At 38.7% G+C, this 18,343-nt stretch overlaps 2 protein-coding genes across 7 annotated transcripts in view; one reads left to right on the top strand and one right to left on the bottom strand.

Annotated features, from left to right (window-relative positions):
* Positions 1-18,343, top strand: part of CMSS1 (cms1 ribosomal small subunit homolog) — a 247,938-nt gene that overhangs the window by 65,858 nt on the left and 163,737 nt on the right. Inside the window, exon 1 of one of the 5 annotated variants that reach the window (XM_075167958.1) lies at positions 13,754-13,875. The exons of the other annotated variants lie outside the window; for them this stretch is intronic. The gene's annotated coding sequence lies outside the window, so the exon portion shown is untranslated. Of the gene's footprint in view, positions 1-13,753; positions 13,876-18,343 lie in introns of those variants that run through there. 5 annotated transcript variants of the gene reach the window in all.
* The window catches only part of FILIP1L (filamin A interacting protein 1 like), a 214,444-nt gene that overhangs the window by 63,820 nt on the left and 132,281 nt on the right, over positions 1-18,343 (bottom strand). For both annotated transcript variants that reach the window (XM_075167835.1, XM_075167843.1), the window contains one exon: positions 12,157-12,335. In XM_075167835.1, coding sequence (XP_075023936.1) covers positions 12,157-12,335 — 179 coding nt within the window. The remainder of the gene's footprint in view (positions 1-12,156; positions 12,336-18,343) is intronic.

The following is an 18,343-nucleotide window of genomic DNA, read 5'->3' as shown; positions in this document are numbered from 1 at the left end:
CTTGGTTGAAATGCTGTTTGGTTAGACAGAGCTATTTTCTGGCAAACTTCATTAACTACTTTTAATGCTTTATTTCCAAGAATACAGAGTATTAATGATTGCATCCCTAATTGATGTGTCATCCTGAACTGTGCATGCCTTTGCACCAGCCAATTTTCTGCTAAGTTTAAGCAATCTTCATCTTAATTTTAAGTTTAAATACAGCAGCCTATTTTTGTTTTATTTTAGGTAGAGTTTGTGCATCCTATTCCAGAAGTCTTTCCACAGTCTAATAAAACTGAACCCTTTCTTCCTGCATCACTCAACTACTTACCGAAATGCTACTTTACTGCCTGAACCTGCACTTTGGTACTAGGACCATTTCAAAGATGTAGCCATGGAGACAGTCTTGTAGTCAGGTGGCTAAAACGCTAATTTTGTCTGCAAGCACTTTGCAAATTCCTTTATATGTTGTTATTTTTATTGTGAATGGCTCCTTCTCAGTTTTCTCCAAGAAATGCTCTGGATGCCTCCCGAGTATCATAAAACCAACTATCTTTGCATTTAGTAAACAGAACACCCAAGGGGCAAGATTGTGTATACTGTTTTGAGACTCAGATCTTCGCATACGTAAGCGTTAAACTGCAAACTTTAATGAAATGCTGGTAGTGAAATCTGAAATTATATGAAATTAGCTTAATTTTAAGATTGGTTACAGACAAGAAATTTAGACCAGACTAATCTTAAAATTTGATAATGCTTATAAGCATGTATGGAAAACAGCCTGATATATAATTAATGTAAAATAAATGTTTTATTTTATGAAACTAGTAAAAGCTCTGTTGTTTCAAATGCCTTCTTTTTTTTCTTTGCATTGGAATGCCTCCTTTTCTTTCTTTGCATCTGAAGTTAATACAGAGCTAAAGGACATGGCAATTCATAGAGGTCAGGATCTTTAATCTGTAAGGTACATTCCTTTAATAAAACTCTATTGAGTTACACACCGTGCTGTTGGATGTTCACTATTGCAAGAAATTATGCTTTCCAAGATAGTATTTTAAATCTCCTTATCCTTTGGTAAACTGAGGGCTTAGGAAGCTAAATCAGCTCTTCTGTGGGTTCAGTACTCTATATTTCAACCACCTTTTATTTCTAGGCCGAATGCTACACTCAGGGAGACCTAAAGTGCATACAGATGATAACAACAGTCTTCACTGTCTTTTCGGGAGAGTTGAACTGTATAAACTCTGGGTTTATTCATTGTTCCTTCAGTCAGAGCTACAGTGTTGGCTGTTACATTGTGTTCAGAGACCATGAGAAAAGTGGGTTCAGAACCAAAGATGATCTATATAGGGCTGATATTTCAATAAGAGTTGTGGATGACTAGCAATTAATAACATAGATTTATGGATGTGGTGCTGTATTACAATGGTGAAGCTTTGATGAGCATATTTACAAGGTCCTTTGAGTTTTAATATAGTGGTTTTCATTAAGTTTATTTATAATCTATAGTTTTTATTGGTTACACTTAAATCTAGTCTATAAGGATTTTGAAGGTTTATAGCAAACTTAAAGAGATATAAAAAGTTAAGTGACTTTATCCAGTGAGTGGATTTATCCAAATATGTCATCAAACTTCTCAATTTCCTTTTTAGAAGGCCAGTTAGGGATAGACTGAGTCATTCTCCTGCCTAACAGAATGCAAAGACGTCCAGAGTTTAGCTGGCAAGATTATTGAAAAAAAGGGAGAATTTTAGGATTTCAGGGAGTGTGTCTTGCTTCTCAGTTCCCCAGTTGGATGTAAGATAAAACTTTTAAATGAGAACCATGTGAAATCTTGTCTAAACATCTGAATAAACGATGTCCCAATTTCCTGATGACTTAAATGCAAATTGTGGGATCTGAATATTCCTAAAAGTCATCTTAGTAGTCATAAATTCATACGTCAGAGTAAGTTTACAGTGCTAAGAATTTTCTGATAACCCTAAAATTCTTAGCATACAAATCAAATTGAAGGGAGAGGAGGGTGCATGGTCTCCATTTCTGCTAGGTTTTATTTCCTTTTCTACAGGATTGTCTGGTTTTGTTCAGGTTTTTTCCCAGGTTCTGAGGAGGAAGGAGGCTAGCATAGCATGTAAGGAAGTGCACGTGAGATGGTAACAATTATGATTGACTGAAATGGAAGGATAATTCAAGAAAACCGCTGTTTTGTTACCTCTACCCTCATAATGTCTGTGGGGCATGTGTCTTTCCCCAGTGACTTGAAGATACCGTGAATCAAAGGGCTGAGGCTAAAGAATTTCCTGGTAGTGTATGAGGCAAGACTCTGACTGGTTTTAAAAGTGAAGAGCTCTGTTCAGATTGCAGGTTTTTAATTAGCTCTCATAATTTCAAGCAAAATGTGTAACTTGGAAGGTATTGGCAAGGAAGTAAATAAGGCTTTGTTCCAAAGAGCAGTTTTAGTGATTTTTCTTTTGCGGTGCCATAACCTGATGCTGTCTCCGCTGAAGCTGGTAGGAGTATATCTCGGGCAGAGAATGAGAGCAGACCTGTGCAAGGTATATCTCATCAAGCTCATACGCACATTTGAAAACAACCATGTTTCTGGATTCCGTGAGTTTCCCTTCTTCTCTCACACTCTTGGCAAAGATAGAATCTGGGAGAAGGTAACTGATGCTAGGCCAAATTTGGCAGACATAAATCAGCTGTCTGGGTATTTTCAGTGTTATTGTCCCCTTGGCACTTTTAATTTCCTGTTTTGGGGGGGAATAAAACTCTTCTATGGCAAAATGCTTCCCCTCTCCCCTTTCAGTAGCCTGATCACAATGACCCAATCACAACTGTTGGTTTTGGGTTTTTTCCTGCTTGAAAATTAATGTTGTCGATGATCAAGTGATGGTTCAAAAGCCTTTAGTGCTGGAGCCTTCTGTTGTCAATATGTCTGTACAAGCTCTAGCTTTTACCAGTCATGTTCCCCAGCACAAACTTTTCTGTGGGAGGGTGAAGGGACTGGTTAAGACTCTCTGCCTGCTCAGTCTTTGGAGTTCCTTCAAATCGTGCCTCGCAGGGGCCATTGTGTCGGGTTTTTATCCCAAGGGGTGCGCATTGAGACCTACCACGGAAGGGGAGTGGGCAGTTCTCTATTCGGAGTCCTTCAGCAGCAGACCTTGCTGCAGCCCACTCAAACTCTCATGTTAGGGTTTTATCTGCTGTGGATCGCAGCTGGGTCTGTGTCTGTGACCAAAATGGGTGCCTTAAGGTTCTTTTTCAGTCTTAGCCAAGAATCTAGAAATCTTTCAATAGAGTAACAATCCTATCAGGAAGGACTGTTGTTAAAGAGTTGTTAAAGAGAAGGAATTACTGAATGAATAGAAAAGTATAATTTTATTTATGACAATGTAACTTCTACAGAACAGTTCTACAGGGATTGAGACCTTTCTGTATTTTGGACATTTGAAATGAGAAGCAAAATTGTCAACAGTATGTTTGGAGAACAACCTTCTGTTGCCAGGGATGAGACTAGATGATCTAATGGTTTTTCTTGTATCTACTTCCTATTACTCCCATTTCCTACTCTGAGCCATCCACACTCCCCCTCCCATATAGGAATCTGAAACAGAAATTTTAAAAACATAAGTTCCTATGTCCCTCCTGACCTTTTAGTTTATTTTTGAATTTATACATATTCTTTGGCTTTTTTCCAATCTCCTTAGCAGAAAGGTTCAAATATTGAACGTACTTTTTCAATGTGTTCACACTTTTGGTCTTCAGACACTAAATAGGTTATGTGTTACCCTGTCCAAGTGTGTGGTGTTTTTCTGAAAGGTTATACAGTGTGTATTTCAGGCTCAAGAAACAAAAAAATAATGTACTTATGTGAAAATCAAAATTATCGTGTAGGAAGATTTTGGTGTTTATTTTTAACAATTTTTTTCCAGTAATCTCTGTTCTCAACAGATTTAGTGCTACTGATTTTCTTGTTTATTCTCTGTTTAAAATTACTGTCTTAGCACAGGGACTGAGGCTGTGACATTTTTCTTAAACTGCTTCAGTCTCCCATGCATGCTTCTTTCATATGTGTATATAATGCTCTGAGATTTTGTAGCTGGGCGTTGAAGCTCATAGTATGCCATGGGAAATGAGTTTAGACCACAGGTCTTGGTAACTGATGTGTGACCTGCATTCTCAGTTCTCATGGCCATTTTTCTTTTGCCTGTTCTTAAGGCATGAAACTAATTATAGCACATATAAGTCACTTAAATTTTTCTGCCACGAGAAGGGTCTTAACTTCATTGAGACTTTTCCTCCTCCACACTCAAACAGGAGTATAACTTTTCCCATAGCAATGGTTTGTTCTGGAAACTTATGATAGTGTCAAACTTTCTATCTCAGAGAACAATTTATAGATTTTTCTCTGTCTCATGTTGTGTGTTTTCTTTTCAAACTCCAGTTACAAAATCCTGTGCCAACTTCTCCCTCTCTCACAGCCCCACCCTGCAATGAATCAGAAGTGCACCGTGTCTTTTTTTGGTCACAGGTCTTGGTGCAGTCATCCACTTCTATTGTTGCTTATGATTAGACTAGTTATGCTGTGCTGCACATGGAGCGGTGCACTCAGTCTTATTTGGAAATGTAAATTGGTGACTGCCCCATTACTGAGGGCAGCGCCTCACCATGAGCATATTTGGCCAGCGCTTCCTCGTCTGCGCTGGTCACTGGTTAGGTTCCAAACAGAGTATATGGAGTTGGTGTTGATTTACAAGAGCCGTAAATATTCTGAGACTTGCCAGCTTAGAAAGATCATCTTTCCCTTTGAGCTCTGACACTACAGTTAAAAGTGCTGACCAGAGCTACCACCAGGGTGGTTTTCCATGATCATCCCTTTCAGGAGAACTTAAGCCCTTTTACAGGGAGGGCATATGGCAACGACCATCGCTTTCCCCACTCATGAGGGGAGAGAGGGTAGTAGCGTAGGAGAATGTCGTTTGGCTAAGGTTTTTCATGGTGTCCTCTCTGGCCTCAAAGTACACAATAATAGTATTGGTTGGTAGTCATGACAGGGCCTGAAGCAGTGAACTCAGTGCTCAGAATTCAGAGAAATTAAATATGAGCCTCACTTCTCTCTGTCATTCCACCAATGTCAGTGGAGTTGCATGAGAAATGGTTATCACCTAGATCTTGCGTCTGCTTGCTGATTACAGTAGGTGGAATAATTTAGAATTGCACCATGGATCTAGAGAATTTCTCAGTTGTGCTAACACTGAGTTGAAAGCCCTGTGTCTATTTGTATTTATTCTTAATCTTTGCTTTGAATAAACATAATGTGACCTTATTTAGCAGTTTTGGGTTTTTTAATCCCTTTGTTAACCTGGATTTTATTAATTTATTTGCTTTAAGATAAAGCATTTTAACCTTCCATCATGCACAGAAACTGTTGTAAAAATCTTTGAATCTTTGAATTTTGACAAGGATTTGATTTCACAACATCTGTTGAAAGTTATGTAGTTTTTCATGTACGAGCATGAGGTAATTAATCTGTGTACATCACTTCCTTGAGTCTGTCTTTGTGCCTCAGTGGTATTACTAGTGGGACTGTCCCATTGGGGTGTAACACAGAATAAGAATGCTAATGTTTTGCTTGTGGTGGGTCTCTCTTATTCACCTACAGAACACTAGATACCCATGAAAAAGGTCAAATGTACAGAGATCTGGCATCCATTTCACAACTTGCAAGACATAGTCTCAGGCATATGTAATATATAGAGCTCATTGCCAGAAAGCTAAAAGGAAATGATTGCATTTGAGTACAATGCAATCTATAACAATAGTTCAGTGTGCATGAAATTAAAAACTGCTGGTAACACATGTAGAATAAATAAGTTGACAGTGTTTATTTTTACTGTAGCTTTCTATAGAGATAAGATCCTGCTTCTTATAATGTTTAATTGGGTTCATTAAGAAAAACAGCAAATATTAATTATACCCACTGTTACAGAATATTGAATTTTCCAGAGCTGGGCACTCAATATATTGTTATTCCAATGTGTGAATGTGTCAGAATTAAAGTACAGCAATGTTACGCTGACAACATACTAACACACTTCACCTTTAGCTGAGATGGTTCCTTCTCTTCTGTCCCAGTTTTCAAGTGTTGCTCACTTGACCTACTGTGTGTATCAATTACTTTCATCTTACTTTCATCACTTAAAAAAAAAGAAGCCAAACCACTTAACCTAAGAGTGCTCAGTTTTATGAAATCACATTTCTTACATACTCAATACCTGAGGAGTATTATAATATGATTTAATTTTGGTACGTTTTTAGTGTGATGTTTGGCCCGTGTATTAACATTGCATGAGAAGGTAAGAGTGTACTGTAAAGGTACACAAGAGGAAATACATAGCCTTAATGCAGTAATGAGAATGCATCCAGTGAAGACATAGAGGGATGAAATAGCTAATGTGGAAATCATAAAAAAAATATTTTTGAAGTGTAGGCATGGAAAAAGATTTAGTTATTTGGATGGTTAGAAAGATACATTTGGTTTACTTGTGTGGGGTGGTTGGGGGGGGACGAGGCTGTACTTTTGGTTTTGGGGGAGTTATTTTGTTTGGTTTTTTTTTAATTTTATTTTTCATTTTCTTGGAGGTGCTATGAAGACAAATTTGTGAGACTTAAATGTAGAAAGGCTCAGGTAGAAAATGTGCCTAGGTGTGACAGGCTGAGTGACAAGCAGTATGACTTTGTTACCCCAGTTTTAAGAACTGAGATATTGGAGAATCTTAAGGATGAAGCCAAGGACAGTGGGATAAAAGACTGGGTTTCCTTGTAGTCTCCTGGAGTTGGGGATGATGGCAGGTTGCTCACAAATGCTGAGATTTGTTGTGGTGGTGGTAGTGGTTGGACTAGACTTGGGTCATCAGCTTAGAGATAATGGCTGGCTTTGAGTTTCCATGAGGAGAAACAGAGAGTGAATGGATAAAGAGAAAATCTAAAGAAATAAGACCTGTGGGATCCTATGGACAGAGTAGACGTGGACAATGAGAAGTTTCCAACTCAGAGTGCACTGTGGAAACACTTAGAGAAATGAGAGTCCAGCTGGAGCCGCAGAAACTCTGTGTGGGTAAGATGGGAAGGAAGTGCTGAAAGCTCATTCATGTCCGAGGCAGCCAAAAGATCAGAGACAGTGAAGATAGGTTAGGTTCAGAGATTTGCCAGAATGGAAGTTATTGAGCCTTTAATGAGAGCAGTTTCAATTGAACATGGGGCAGAAGCCAGACCAGGATGATGCCTACAATGAAACTGAGGGAGAGGGTCTCCTGGTGAGGATGGCAAAGACTGCATCAGGAGCCCAGGCAGTCAGCAGAATCACTATCCCTTGGAGATCTTCAGAAGTCAGCTGGACAGGGGTCTGAGCAACCTGATCTGACTGTGAAGTTAGCCCTGCACTCAGCAGGTTGTGCTGGAGACCTCCAGACATCCCTTGTGGCCTGTATCACTCAACAGGACGTTGTGTTAACTGACTGATCTTGAGGGGGGCAGCAGTTGGAGCAACAAGCACAGTGTTTTATGGTGTTTTGTTAGATGAGAAAGACTATAGTTGTGAGACTGTTGCAGGTTAGGTTCCATTTTTTAAGCTTGGTGAATGCTGACTCCTCAGACAGGTATAATAATAACTTTTATCTTACCACTGAAAATTCCCTTTACTTGATGTTTTAAGAAGAAATGTCTGATACAGTGGAATAGAGTTTGGTTGGCTGGCTTAGGTTTTTTCACTTGCTTAGAGCATAAGGAGTAAGTTTCCTTTTAGGAAATGTTAGAATTATCTGTATCTGTAAGAAATATATGTAAACAATCGTGTTTTCTTTTTTGGACTACGTTCTCTATATGATCTTTGTGAGTGTGAATTCAGAGCTGAAACAAAAACTTATGACAGCTTTCCTCCCTGTAGAAAAAAACCTTCATCTTAGTAGATGATCCTTAAACTAAAGATCTTATTAATTGCTACTATACCAACTTGCAAAGTTTTGTGCTAATATTTGAATTCCTGTGAGCAACATTTATCATAACTGCCTTTTAAAAAATCTATTTACATTGCTTATTAGCATACTGCTATTTTTTCCTGTCCTGTTGAACAACGTTCACTTATTTAACTGGTGTATGTTCCTAATAAAGCTTTACCCTTTGTATAGTTGAGAGTCTATATAGCGTATAGAAAGTTTGAAGATGGGACACACCTATACTTTGGGAGATTTCTGCCTTTCCTCCGGTTTAACCTTTGTACCCCAAAGTACCTGTGACTGGTTTCTTCCACTCATTCCTTCATTTCCTTTCAGTATTCAGAAAATGGGGAATAGCTGTGCTTACGTAACATTTAAAACTCCTTGAGATTTGTAGAGGAAAAGGGCTTTGTTAAGTGCTAATCATTTTACTCTTCTGTTTCTTTTTTTTTGTGGGGGGTGGAGAGTAATATGTAAATGCGTAAATACTTGCATGTATATGGCATGTGTTTTCAAACTGGGAACATGCATATCTGGAAAACCTTCTAGATTCATATTTTAGCTTTGTAAAAGGTTTTCTAAAATAGCAGCTTTTATTATTTAATTGTACTGCAAAAATATGGAATGTGGGTACATATATTTGGACAAATCTTCCCTATCCTCAGGGAAGATACAGTGCAATCTGCATTTGAATCTAAAGTAAGTACTCTGCCTGGTCCTTAATCCTGCCCTCCATCCACCAACCCCATGGAATGCAAGAGCTTCTAATCAAGCTTAATGGCTTTTATGCTATGGTTCTTCAAGTGCACCTAGTAGTCTCTGTATCTAGCTTCTGGAGTTTTTTTACGTTTCTGTGAGTTTGGGTGCTGGTATATCTTGAGGCTCCAGCAATACAATAAAATTTTCCCTTCTAGACTCTAGTAGACTTGGTCTAGTACACTACCACGCATATGTAGTTTGTCTTGTGTTCCTGTCTGGTCTGCACGCATAAGGAGTAGAGTTCATGTTGAAGTGCAGGAAAGCCCTATCCAGTTGTTGCCCATAGGCCTCCTTTTCTCCACAAAACTGTTGCTTATCTAATAGGGGTTTGTCAGTGGCTCCATGCTTTAAAAGTACATCTGAGTGAAGATGAATAAATATAATGACAGCAGCATGATTTTATCATTCTTTTACTGGTAAATGTCTGTTGTTAAGTGTTGAGATTCTTTTCAGTTTGGAAGACCAACCTTTGTCTCAACTACAGCAAGACTATGGAGGATTAGTTTTGGCTGGCAACAAGAAAAACGCTTAAAATACCTAAAGGGTTAACATTAAATGTTAATCCAGTTCTAATATCTAGAAGGCTGTCATTAGTCCTGTCATAAGCTTAAACTCCCAAATCTGACAGTGTACAATTGCTGACGCCAAACTTAGTCTTGGTGCCTTACTATGAAGTCAAAGGGGTTCTTAAATGATTAAGGTGAAGGGTTTTTACTGGGTCAGTGAAGACTGCTAATATTTTGCATGATCCAAACATGGTTTTTAACTCTTTTAATGAGAAATTGTCATGTATGGAGGGAGTAAGGCAGCAGAAAAGGCCCTACAGATGGAGGCTTGCCTATTTTTGTAAAACGTGATCATCTGATAAATTAGTTCATCACTAAAATTTTCATTTAAGAATTCTTCAGTTCTGTACTTCCTGAGCGCATACGTAAGAAAGAGGAAATGGTTTCGCTCCTCCTTATTTGAAAATATATTCAGAATCATATGTAAGTGTTGGATCTGACTGTTAGTTTCTTTATTCTTGCTCTCAAGAGTAGTTTTCAGTGCTTCAGCATCACTGTCCCATAACATCTACGTTTTTTTCATTTTGATCACATAATCGCATATTATTCATGTACCTTGTTTGGCTTGCATGCATTCTATACTCTTCAAGGTTATCTTTAGCATATGCTGTAGCCTTACTCTTTGATAAAAGCAAGACACTTTTTTGACTAATTGAATGGAAGTTCAGGATTTTGCTTTGAAACTGAAATACTGTTAGGAATGTTATATACCCTTCCACACTTAGAAGAGAATACTGCTTCTGGCTGAAAACAGATGAAAGTTCATTGATGAATACTTAATGCTTTTCTGAATAATTTTTTTTTTAATTGAATTGGGGGGGGAAGCAAAAATTAATTTGTCATTGCTTTATGTATGAAACTTTTTGTAGAGTTCTATTTGTTCTTAATCTAAATAGAAAATTCACATCCTGAGAAGATTTAAATTGGACTAAGGTTTCTGAAATGGAAAAAAAGGTCACTTTGCTGCATATGGGTGAGTGTTCTGAATGTCAAATCAGGAAGGCTAATGTAGAAAGAGCTGTGCCTTAACTTGCTGAGTGTTTTTTAGTTGTGGGGGTTTTTATTGGGGTGGTGGGGTTTTTTTGTTATTTTTTTGTTATGGCAGGCAATTGCATGGAGATCTTGATGGCGACATTACTTGGCAAACATTTTGGAATCAGCTCAACATGTGACATCACACCCCCTTAAGGTTTTCCACATAAAATACGTCCTCCAAAGAAAATACAAAAATTGAGACTTAATCTGAAATCTATTATTTCATCCTCTAAAGTCTCATTAGGCACCTCAGTATTTCCCCCACACACACACTTCTCCCCCCACCTTTTTCCAGGCAGATAGACTAAATGTTGCAGATAATAGTGGTAAATGTTTTATAGTCTTCTTGAAGGGAATATGGAGGAGGGGCATGGAAGAGAGTTTTAATCCCATATCTACCCTGTTTTCACAAGAAAAAAAATACAAAGACTCTGATGCTGAGGCTTTCCTTCTGTGCAGCTTTTCACGCTGTGTGAGCACATGTGTGTGATGTAACATTTTGCCACTTTTAGCAACTGTAGTTGTTTAGCTCTGTCTCTAAGAGATGAGTGTCTCAGAGTTTTTGCGAAAAAGACAGCAGAGACGAAAACTCCCATTCATCTCAGGTTTTGGTTCCTGATACAATGATGTTTCACAAAAACAGTTCTTAGAGAAAAAAATCAGTTCTGTGCCTTGTGGGAGGACTTTGTATGTGCTTTTCTCTGTGTGCCTGTGCTTGCCTATACATTTCTGAGAAGCAAAGGGGTTTTTTTTCCCCAGACGCTTTAATTGCAATCCATAAATGTGGTTGTGGACTTGGTGGGAAGCATATGTGCTATCTTTGATAGACCTGCAGGAGAGGGGTGTAGTGCGAAGGGTGAACACTGCCAAAATACGTGGAACATGATGTTACACAGGCGAAGCAGAGGAAGAATTATCTATGCATAATGTGAGTTTAGAATGGGCTTGACGTTCTCACACCCAAACATTTCCATCTGGAAGCTGTTCCTAAGCGAAAGGAAACAGAGACAATATTCTCCTATCTTCTGGAGTAGCTATCCAGGGAATAGGAAATGTTCTTTGATATTCCCCCCCCCTCCCCCCCTTAGGATGTGTTCAGTTTTACTGCAGATTCAGAGAAGCCACGGTTTAAAGTGGCTTTTTTAAAGACAGTATATGACATTTAATTCTTCTTAATCCTTCTTCTGAGAATTGGTATTGAAACCTTCTCACTGTGCTTAAGCAAGCTGTGGTGCTTTTAGGTTACACTTAAAAATAAAGTCGGATTTATGGTTTTTATGCCAGTCCTGATATTAGAACTTTTTGGCATTCTTATTTTCAATACTTTCTGTAAATTATCCTTTGCCTTTGCTTCCTCTCTCTGTATTTTTGTGGTCTGTCCAAACACCTTCTACTTTTCCTCATGTCTTTTTCTTCGGCCATCAAAGACTGCATGCATGATTTCACAATCTATTACTTACATACTATAGTGTACACTGAGCATCTTAAACATTCTAAAAGGTTTACCTGCTTCACGTTGGTTTTAACTTTACACATTTGCGTATCTCCCTGTATTCTCTGTAGTGTAACGTATCTATTGTCCTGCCACAGTGCTGAAGAATCTGTCAACCGCTTGACCTACCTCACCTGCTGATGCAGATGTAGACACTACTGTTATTTAGGAGTAATTAGTCATGTTTTCACAGCTAAACTCTCAAAATACAACTCTGAAAATATTTCTGATTTTTAGTGGATGCAGAATAAGAAGATGGACAGATCCTTAGATGTAATGTTAAATTGTAGGTGTTTCTCAGTACTATGGCAAGAGGTAATCTTACCTTTCACATTCTTGTTCCAGTAAGTTTGTAAACTCATCGCTTTTTTCCATGTATTTGCTGTGTTTCCTCTTCTCTTCTTCTAGTTCATACAGTGTCTGTCTGTGTGATTTTTCTACCATTAGAAGTTGCTCCAGCATTCGTCTGTGAGTTTCTTTCTGTTTCTCTACAACTTTATCAAGCTACAAAAAAAGGCAAAAACTCCTGAAGTCTTTTGAAACTCTTACTTGCTCAGGCTTTCATTAATGAAACATTTTAAGAGAGGCTTAATAGTATAAAATGCATTTAATAGTCTAATGGCCAGGTCCTTTGGTATCTGTTTGGAAAGGGTTATTTAGTTCTGTCAGTCTAATTCTGGCAAATTAGAAAAATAAGTTAAGGTACTATTTTGCAGGACCCTCAGTCACCTTCTGTTCCTCCTCGTGCCATAACTGATGCTCAGCAGCTACTAATTAAAAGTTGCTGTTCCAGGGGCTGTGCTTTTCTCATTGATCGTTGTGGTAGAGAAACAGAAGCAGCCTTCTTGGCAGAAGAAGCCTTTGCTTTACACAGAAGTAAACTGACTTTTGGTTGAATAGAAATAGCTGCCTCATTTGTAGCTGCGTAGGAAATGAGAGCATTGAATTGTCTTTGTAAGGTAGACAGGTAGATCAAAAAGCAGTTTTCCTCTGGTTTCACAGTAAATGTATGATAGAACACAGTTTTCCTCTGGTTTCACAGTAAATGTGTGATAGAACAAAGAGTGAAAACCAGTTCTGTCTCCTGTGCTTACTCTGAGCATGGTTCTGGGTTTCTGGAATAAGTAAGTGCTAAATTTTGAAATGGTTGGAAGTATTTTTGTTTAACGGTGGCATTTCCTGTTTTGTTGCTCAAATTTCACACATTGTAAAGGGGTTTGCCTTGCAGATGGCACCTTTATAGCACACTTTGAACATCAAATTCCCTCCCCTTCCCAAGGATTTCTGCTGAGCTTCTAAATATTGTCATATAGTGATATTTTAATTTAAATAATCTATTTTAGCTTTTGGTAGTATTTATTATCACAAAGGTGTTGGTATAACTGTTCACTGGAGTTATGCTGTTAAACAAAATTATTTCCTCAAACTGAGAGAAAATTATCATTCTGAGGATTCTCTTATAATTTTGAATTCAGTATGTGACTGAGTTATGCAAGTGTGTGTGTATGAAACCAGAAGGGGTTTTCCTCCTTAGGCATTACTGATCTGGTTGAAGTTTGAGGAGTGCTAACTGGAGGCCATCTAAAGACCTGGAAAGAGGCTGTATTGGTAAGAATCTTTGTTCCCTGCTCGTTCCCCTTCCCCTGCGGAGATTGCCTCCCTCATCAGGTCAACACAGGAATCCTCGTATCCTTTTTGGAGAAGAGAAGTTTTGAGCTCAAAGCCCAGTGCCTCCTTTTAACCACAGTCTATTCTAGTAGGTCAAGCTGCTTTGCAGTGCTTCACTCTATTAATAGGAAAGAATTCACAAATGGGCAGTGTGGGAAGCAAGGCTGGTTCTGGTTCTCCAACATTTCCCCCACAAAGAATTTCACATGCCACAAGAAACAGTGGGGCTTCAGATTCTTAGGGCCACTGCTTATTTTGGACGATTTAATTCCAAGGAGTAGGATTAATTATCTTTTCCTCATGTTTATTCACAGTTTGGCAGATAGAAACGATGACAGGAAGAGCTGGAATGCCTAAACATGAGTTTCTTGAATGAGTGAGAATATCCGCATTTTCTACATGGGCTTCTGAGTCTCCCCCTGCTTACCTCAGCTTCTTTTTAAACTCTATGTATTCTCTTATGTTTCTCCTAAATCATTGTTAATTTTTTTGGTGACACTGCTATGAATAAGGGAAAAGGAACTATTGACAAGACTTTGAAGATGGTTTGAGTCCAAAATATTCCAACAGAAATGTGGACCATTTTGAAAATTGCCCTTTCTTTCTGCTTATGACGTTAGAGAGTGTCTTTTCTGTTTCGACATAGCTGAGCTCACTTCATGCCTGATCAAAAAATGTAAAGAAACCTATGACTGTCCCTTTTGGCTGTTTTGTGGTGCTCTTACACCAGGTTGTTAAGGTTTTTTTTCATCTTGTTCACTCATAATTTGCACACTTTTACACCAGCAAGGTCAGTGCTTTCTGGAATCATGATCCTGAAGTAGGACCTCTCTTGGGAAAACATTTCTTACCTAAACCCTTGCATATGCAAGCTTTCTCAGTAAGTAAGAGCCGCCTTATACAGTAATCTCTTGGCTGTGTTTTCTATGTCTTTTACAGAGGTTGAAAACTGAATTGCCTTAAAAGGTCAGGTTGAAGAAAACTGGCCATTTTTAATTTCTCCGCACTCTCCCTTCTTCCACCAGAAGTGGAAATTTCAAAATTTAAAACCTTTTGTTCAGCTACTAGCTTACCAGAATGAGAGAATTTTCAGTGTGTTTTATCAACCTTCTTCCCCCTCCAAGATTTTGGAGGGTTTTTTGGAACAGCTATTGCACAGATGCATGAAGCACCATCACCTGAGTTTCTGATCCTCGCCTTTTTAAGGGTCATGCTTTCAGGTGAATATATGCTGTTCTCAGAAAACAACCTGCCTCCTGTTTTTTTGATAAAGTTCTGATGTGGTGCTGTTTGTAACTATGGTCCTGTCTTTCTTAAATTGGTAGGAACTGGGCATCAGTCTTGCATGATAGTGCTTGCTGGTCTCAGCCCTCAGTGTGAGGTCAGGTGGGGAAGAAGGCAAAAGTGTGAACTTCTGATTTCTTTTGGCTGGCAGGCAGTCTGCATGGATGGGGTTAAGAAAGTAAAGTGATGCATTTGTATGGATTGGACCACTGCTTCAGTGTATGTAAGAACCTGAGGGGATGTGTAAATTGCTATCGTAAGAAAACACTGAAATTTCTGGCTACAAGCTGATCATAAATCAAATGACTCCTGTTTCCAGACATATAAATGCCTGATGGAGATGAGGGTTAGTCATCAACACAAACAACATTAGCCAAATAGAAAATAGCCCTGCTTCTGCACTGTTGGGTGTGAAGGGTGTGGGACCTGCCAGCAGTGTTTTATGGGTTCAGTATATTTTGTTTGCTCTAGAGTATTTGTTGAGTGGCTATGAGAGGTTGATTCAAGTGGTAATCCAAGCAGCAAGTATGCAAGAAGAAAGGTACTAACTCCAGGTTTTTGTTTTGCAGTTCTCAGTGAGCAATGCCAGTGGCTTTCACTTCGTAGTTGTGCTTTTGTCAGTGTTGAGATTAGCAGTTTGGATTACCAACTGGTGTTTGGAATGGGAGAGGTGTGTATTCAAGGCAGGGAGGGGGAACGAGGAATTTGAAAGTGGGTAAAAGAACAGTAGTGTCCCAGGGAGACCTGCTTACATGAAAGGGTAAGAAAGACAAGTAATTAAGCTGCTGCATCAAAGCTGTTTTCATGTTGCAGTCTTCTCCTGTTGCTCAGATTAGAAGATGCATTTAGTTTTTCTTTTCAAGTATGCTGTCAAATCAGTTCTACCATGAGCATTTGCAGCTGGCGTGTGGCTGTTGTGGCTGAGGACAAAGTGGAGAGCGAGAGCTTGGGATTCCACTCAGGAGAGAAGGGAAGAGGGTGCTGGGCCTGTCTCCTGGTACAGGTGGGTGATAGGGAAGAGAATTGGAGAGGCAGCAGATCCTACATCACAATTAATGCAGACACCCGAGATCTGCATGTAAGCTGCATAACGGGTATGGCATTTGGCCTTGTGACACTTGTGTGTGTTACTGTGCAGCATGCCTCTCCCTCCCTGCAGGACTAAACAGAGCAGAGTCTGGTACTGGGTTGCTGCACTTCTGTGTGTTTTGTTTGGAAGCTCTGTTGTGTCTCTCTGCAAGATAAGGGCACTTCCCTGGGGAGCAAATTTGACTCTTGCATTTTCCCTGTGAGATCTTGTGGCTGACTCCCACGTATCCAGCAGAGAAGGGAGAGAAGTTGTGTGAACCCCTGCTAGTGTGAGATCCTCTCACAGGAGCAGTCTCCACCAGCCCCTGGTTCCTCAAATTACTCTGTCCAAATGCTAAATCTGTGCATGCAGAAATATCCATTTATATGTACGCGTACACGTTCACTCAGTATACACAGTTCTTGGCTAAAAACCACAGAGGACTAATAAGCAGCAGTATAAATGTCTTCTGTTGAAAATTGAAGTGATAAAATCTTAATTAAGTGATTTGTTGTTTTGTTCTTGCTAACCATATGGGCTTTTTGCTAGAATTAATACTTGAACATACTGTACAATACAATGGAAAATAAGAGGCATGGTCTTAAGTAACTGTGAATAGTTCAGCAAGCTAAAAATTCACAGGAATTTCATCGTTTAAACACATTTTGCCACCAACTTGTGTCTGAAGTCAAATTAGGATGGTGTGTCTCATGTCCATTATGTTGGAACTGAACTTTTCGTCTTTCTCTTTTTAGACTGTTTTGTGTTTGGCACTGTGCCAGAATAAAATCCAGGTTAGTTACATTTCTTTATCCAAAATTCTCTGAAATATTATTCCTGTTAATAATATCCTCATGGTCATTGTTTATAAACGTATAATCTTGAGTTTAGGATTACTGGAGATTATGGGAGCAGTTCCTCCCTTGTCTTTTTCAACCCTAGTTGAGCCAAATTTCCACGCAGATATGTTGGTCTGCTTTTCCTGAATGCTGCATTGTCAACATTATTGTTTCAGTCTCTTCCTATATCGTTGGAAAGTTGTGACCAACACTTGTAAGATGTTGTGAGGATGCAATCAGATATACTTTGTTAAAAGGCTGATGAGGATGCATATTTCCCCGAGTTGATTGGCACTGGGATTTTAAAAATGAATTCAATTTTGAATTATGCTTGATGGATGCAGAATATAGGCTTCCCTCTGGTTTTGCTGCTTTTAGAGGAGTTCTCAAAGTGGTAGGAGGTATTGTTCATCACATTTCAAACAGTGGGGCACCAGACTTTTTTATCTTTGACTCTGTTATTGGAAGCTGGGGAGAGTTAGAAACCAAAATTGGCTTTCTAATTCCATGAAGGTTTGAAACGTGAGAAAAAGACACCACAAATTCTGCAGTGTCTTCGTCTTTATCTCTCTTTTCCTGCATCACATTCTCTGATGGTTTTTTTATTCTTAAAAATTTATTTGTTTATTTTTGAATCTGGGAAGATGGTTCTTATACTATTATTCTGTATTTACTAGAATGTTGAATACCATTTATTTTCTATTCAAGGGAAGTGGCAATTGATCTGAAGCCAGATTTTTTCATGAATAACTGACTCAATCTAAATTTATAAACCATGCAAAGATGGAAAACCTTTTCAGGCCTTTGTGTTAGACAGAAGTAAAAACAAAATAAAAGTGTTTTCTTTTAAGCCCCTTTAAACATAAAACAATTTATTGTATCCACAAGTGTGAGGAATAAGAGCAAGCTTATCTGGCATTTGTTAGGTTGCAGAAAGTAGTAGCTGTAGAGAAAATTTGGCTGAAAAAACCATCTGCTTTCAAAAAAAAAAATCTCCTCATAGCCAAGGAAGACATGGTTTTGGTCTGTCTCACTCCTCATAGTTTTTGCAAAGAAAGATGTATTACTGCTGTTTTGTCTTTTGCTCTCTTTAGCAAAAAGATTCATAGGAACCTATGAATCCTGTTCCTAGTGAGTAAAGCTGACCAGTCACCAAATTTTCCCACTACATCCTTAACCAAATTTGCCAAGAAATTTCATAAAGCTTAGGATAGATGAGTGAGTTGTGAGAGAACGTTAAAGGACCAGTAATCTTACAGATGCCTTCTGAAATTCACTGTATTGAATTTTGGGAAGATCCTCTGTGTTCAGGGCTATAAGGCTGAATTGTCAAGGGTGAGACACACATGCTCTAGAGGAACTGGATCAGCAGAGATTTTGTAGGCAGATAGGTTTAAAAAATCCAAATGAAAACTAAATGGATCTCTGACTTAATCTGGGGGGGGGTTGAAACTGAAATTGTGGAATGCCTACCGATTACGGCATCCTTTGGTTTACCAAGATATACGAAGTGCCAGTGGTCCTTCTAGCCTTTCAGTTGCTCTCAGGATGTTTACCTTTGCCTTTTGGAATTGCCAAATCCAGTGGTGTTAGAAATCCTTTCTCTGCCATTAAGTGTAAGAAGGAAAAAGCGTGTATGAACTTATGTGAAG

This window comes from Calonectris borealis, chromosome 1, assembly GCF_964195595.1.
Source record: "Calonectris borealis chromosome 1, bCalBor7.hap1.2, whole genome shotgun sequence".
Taxonomy (NCBI): Eukaryota; Metazoa; Chordata; class Aves; order Procellariiformes; family Procellariidae; genus Calonectris; species Calonectris borealis.
Note: the sequence above shows the minus strand (reverse complement) of the source record. Positions and strands in the feature narration are given on the sequence as shown.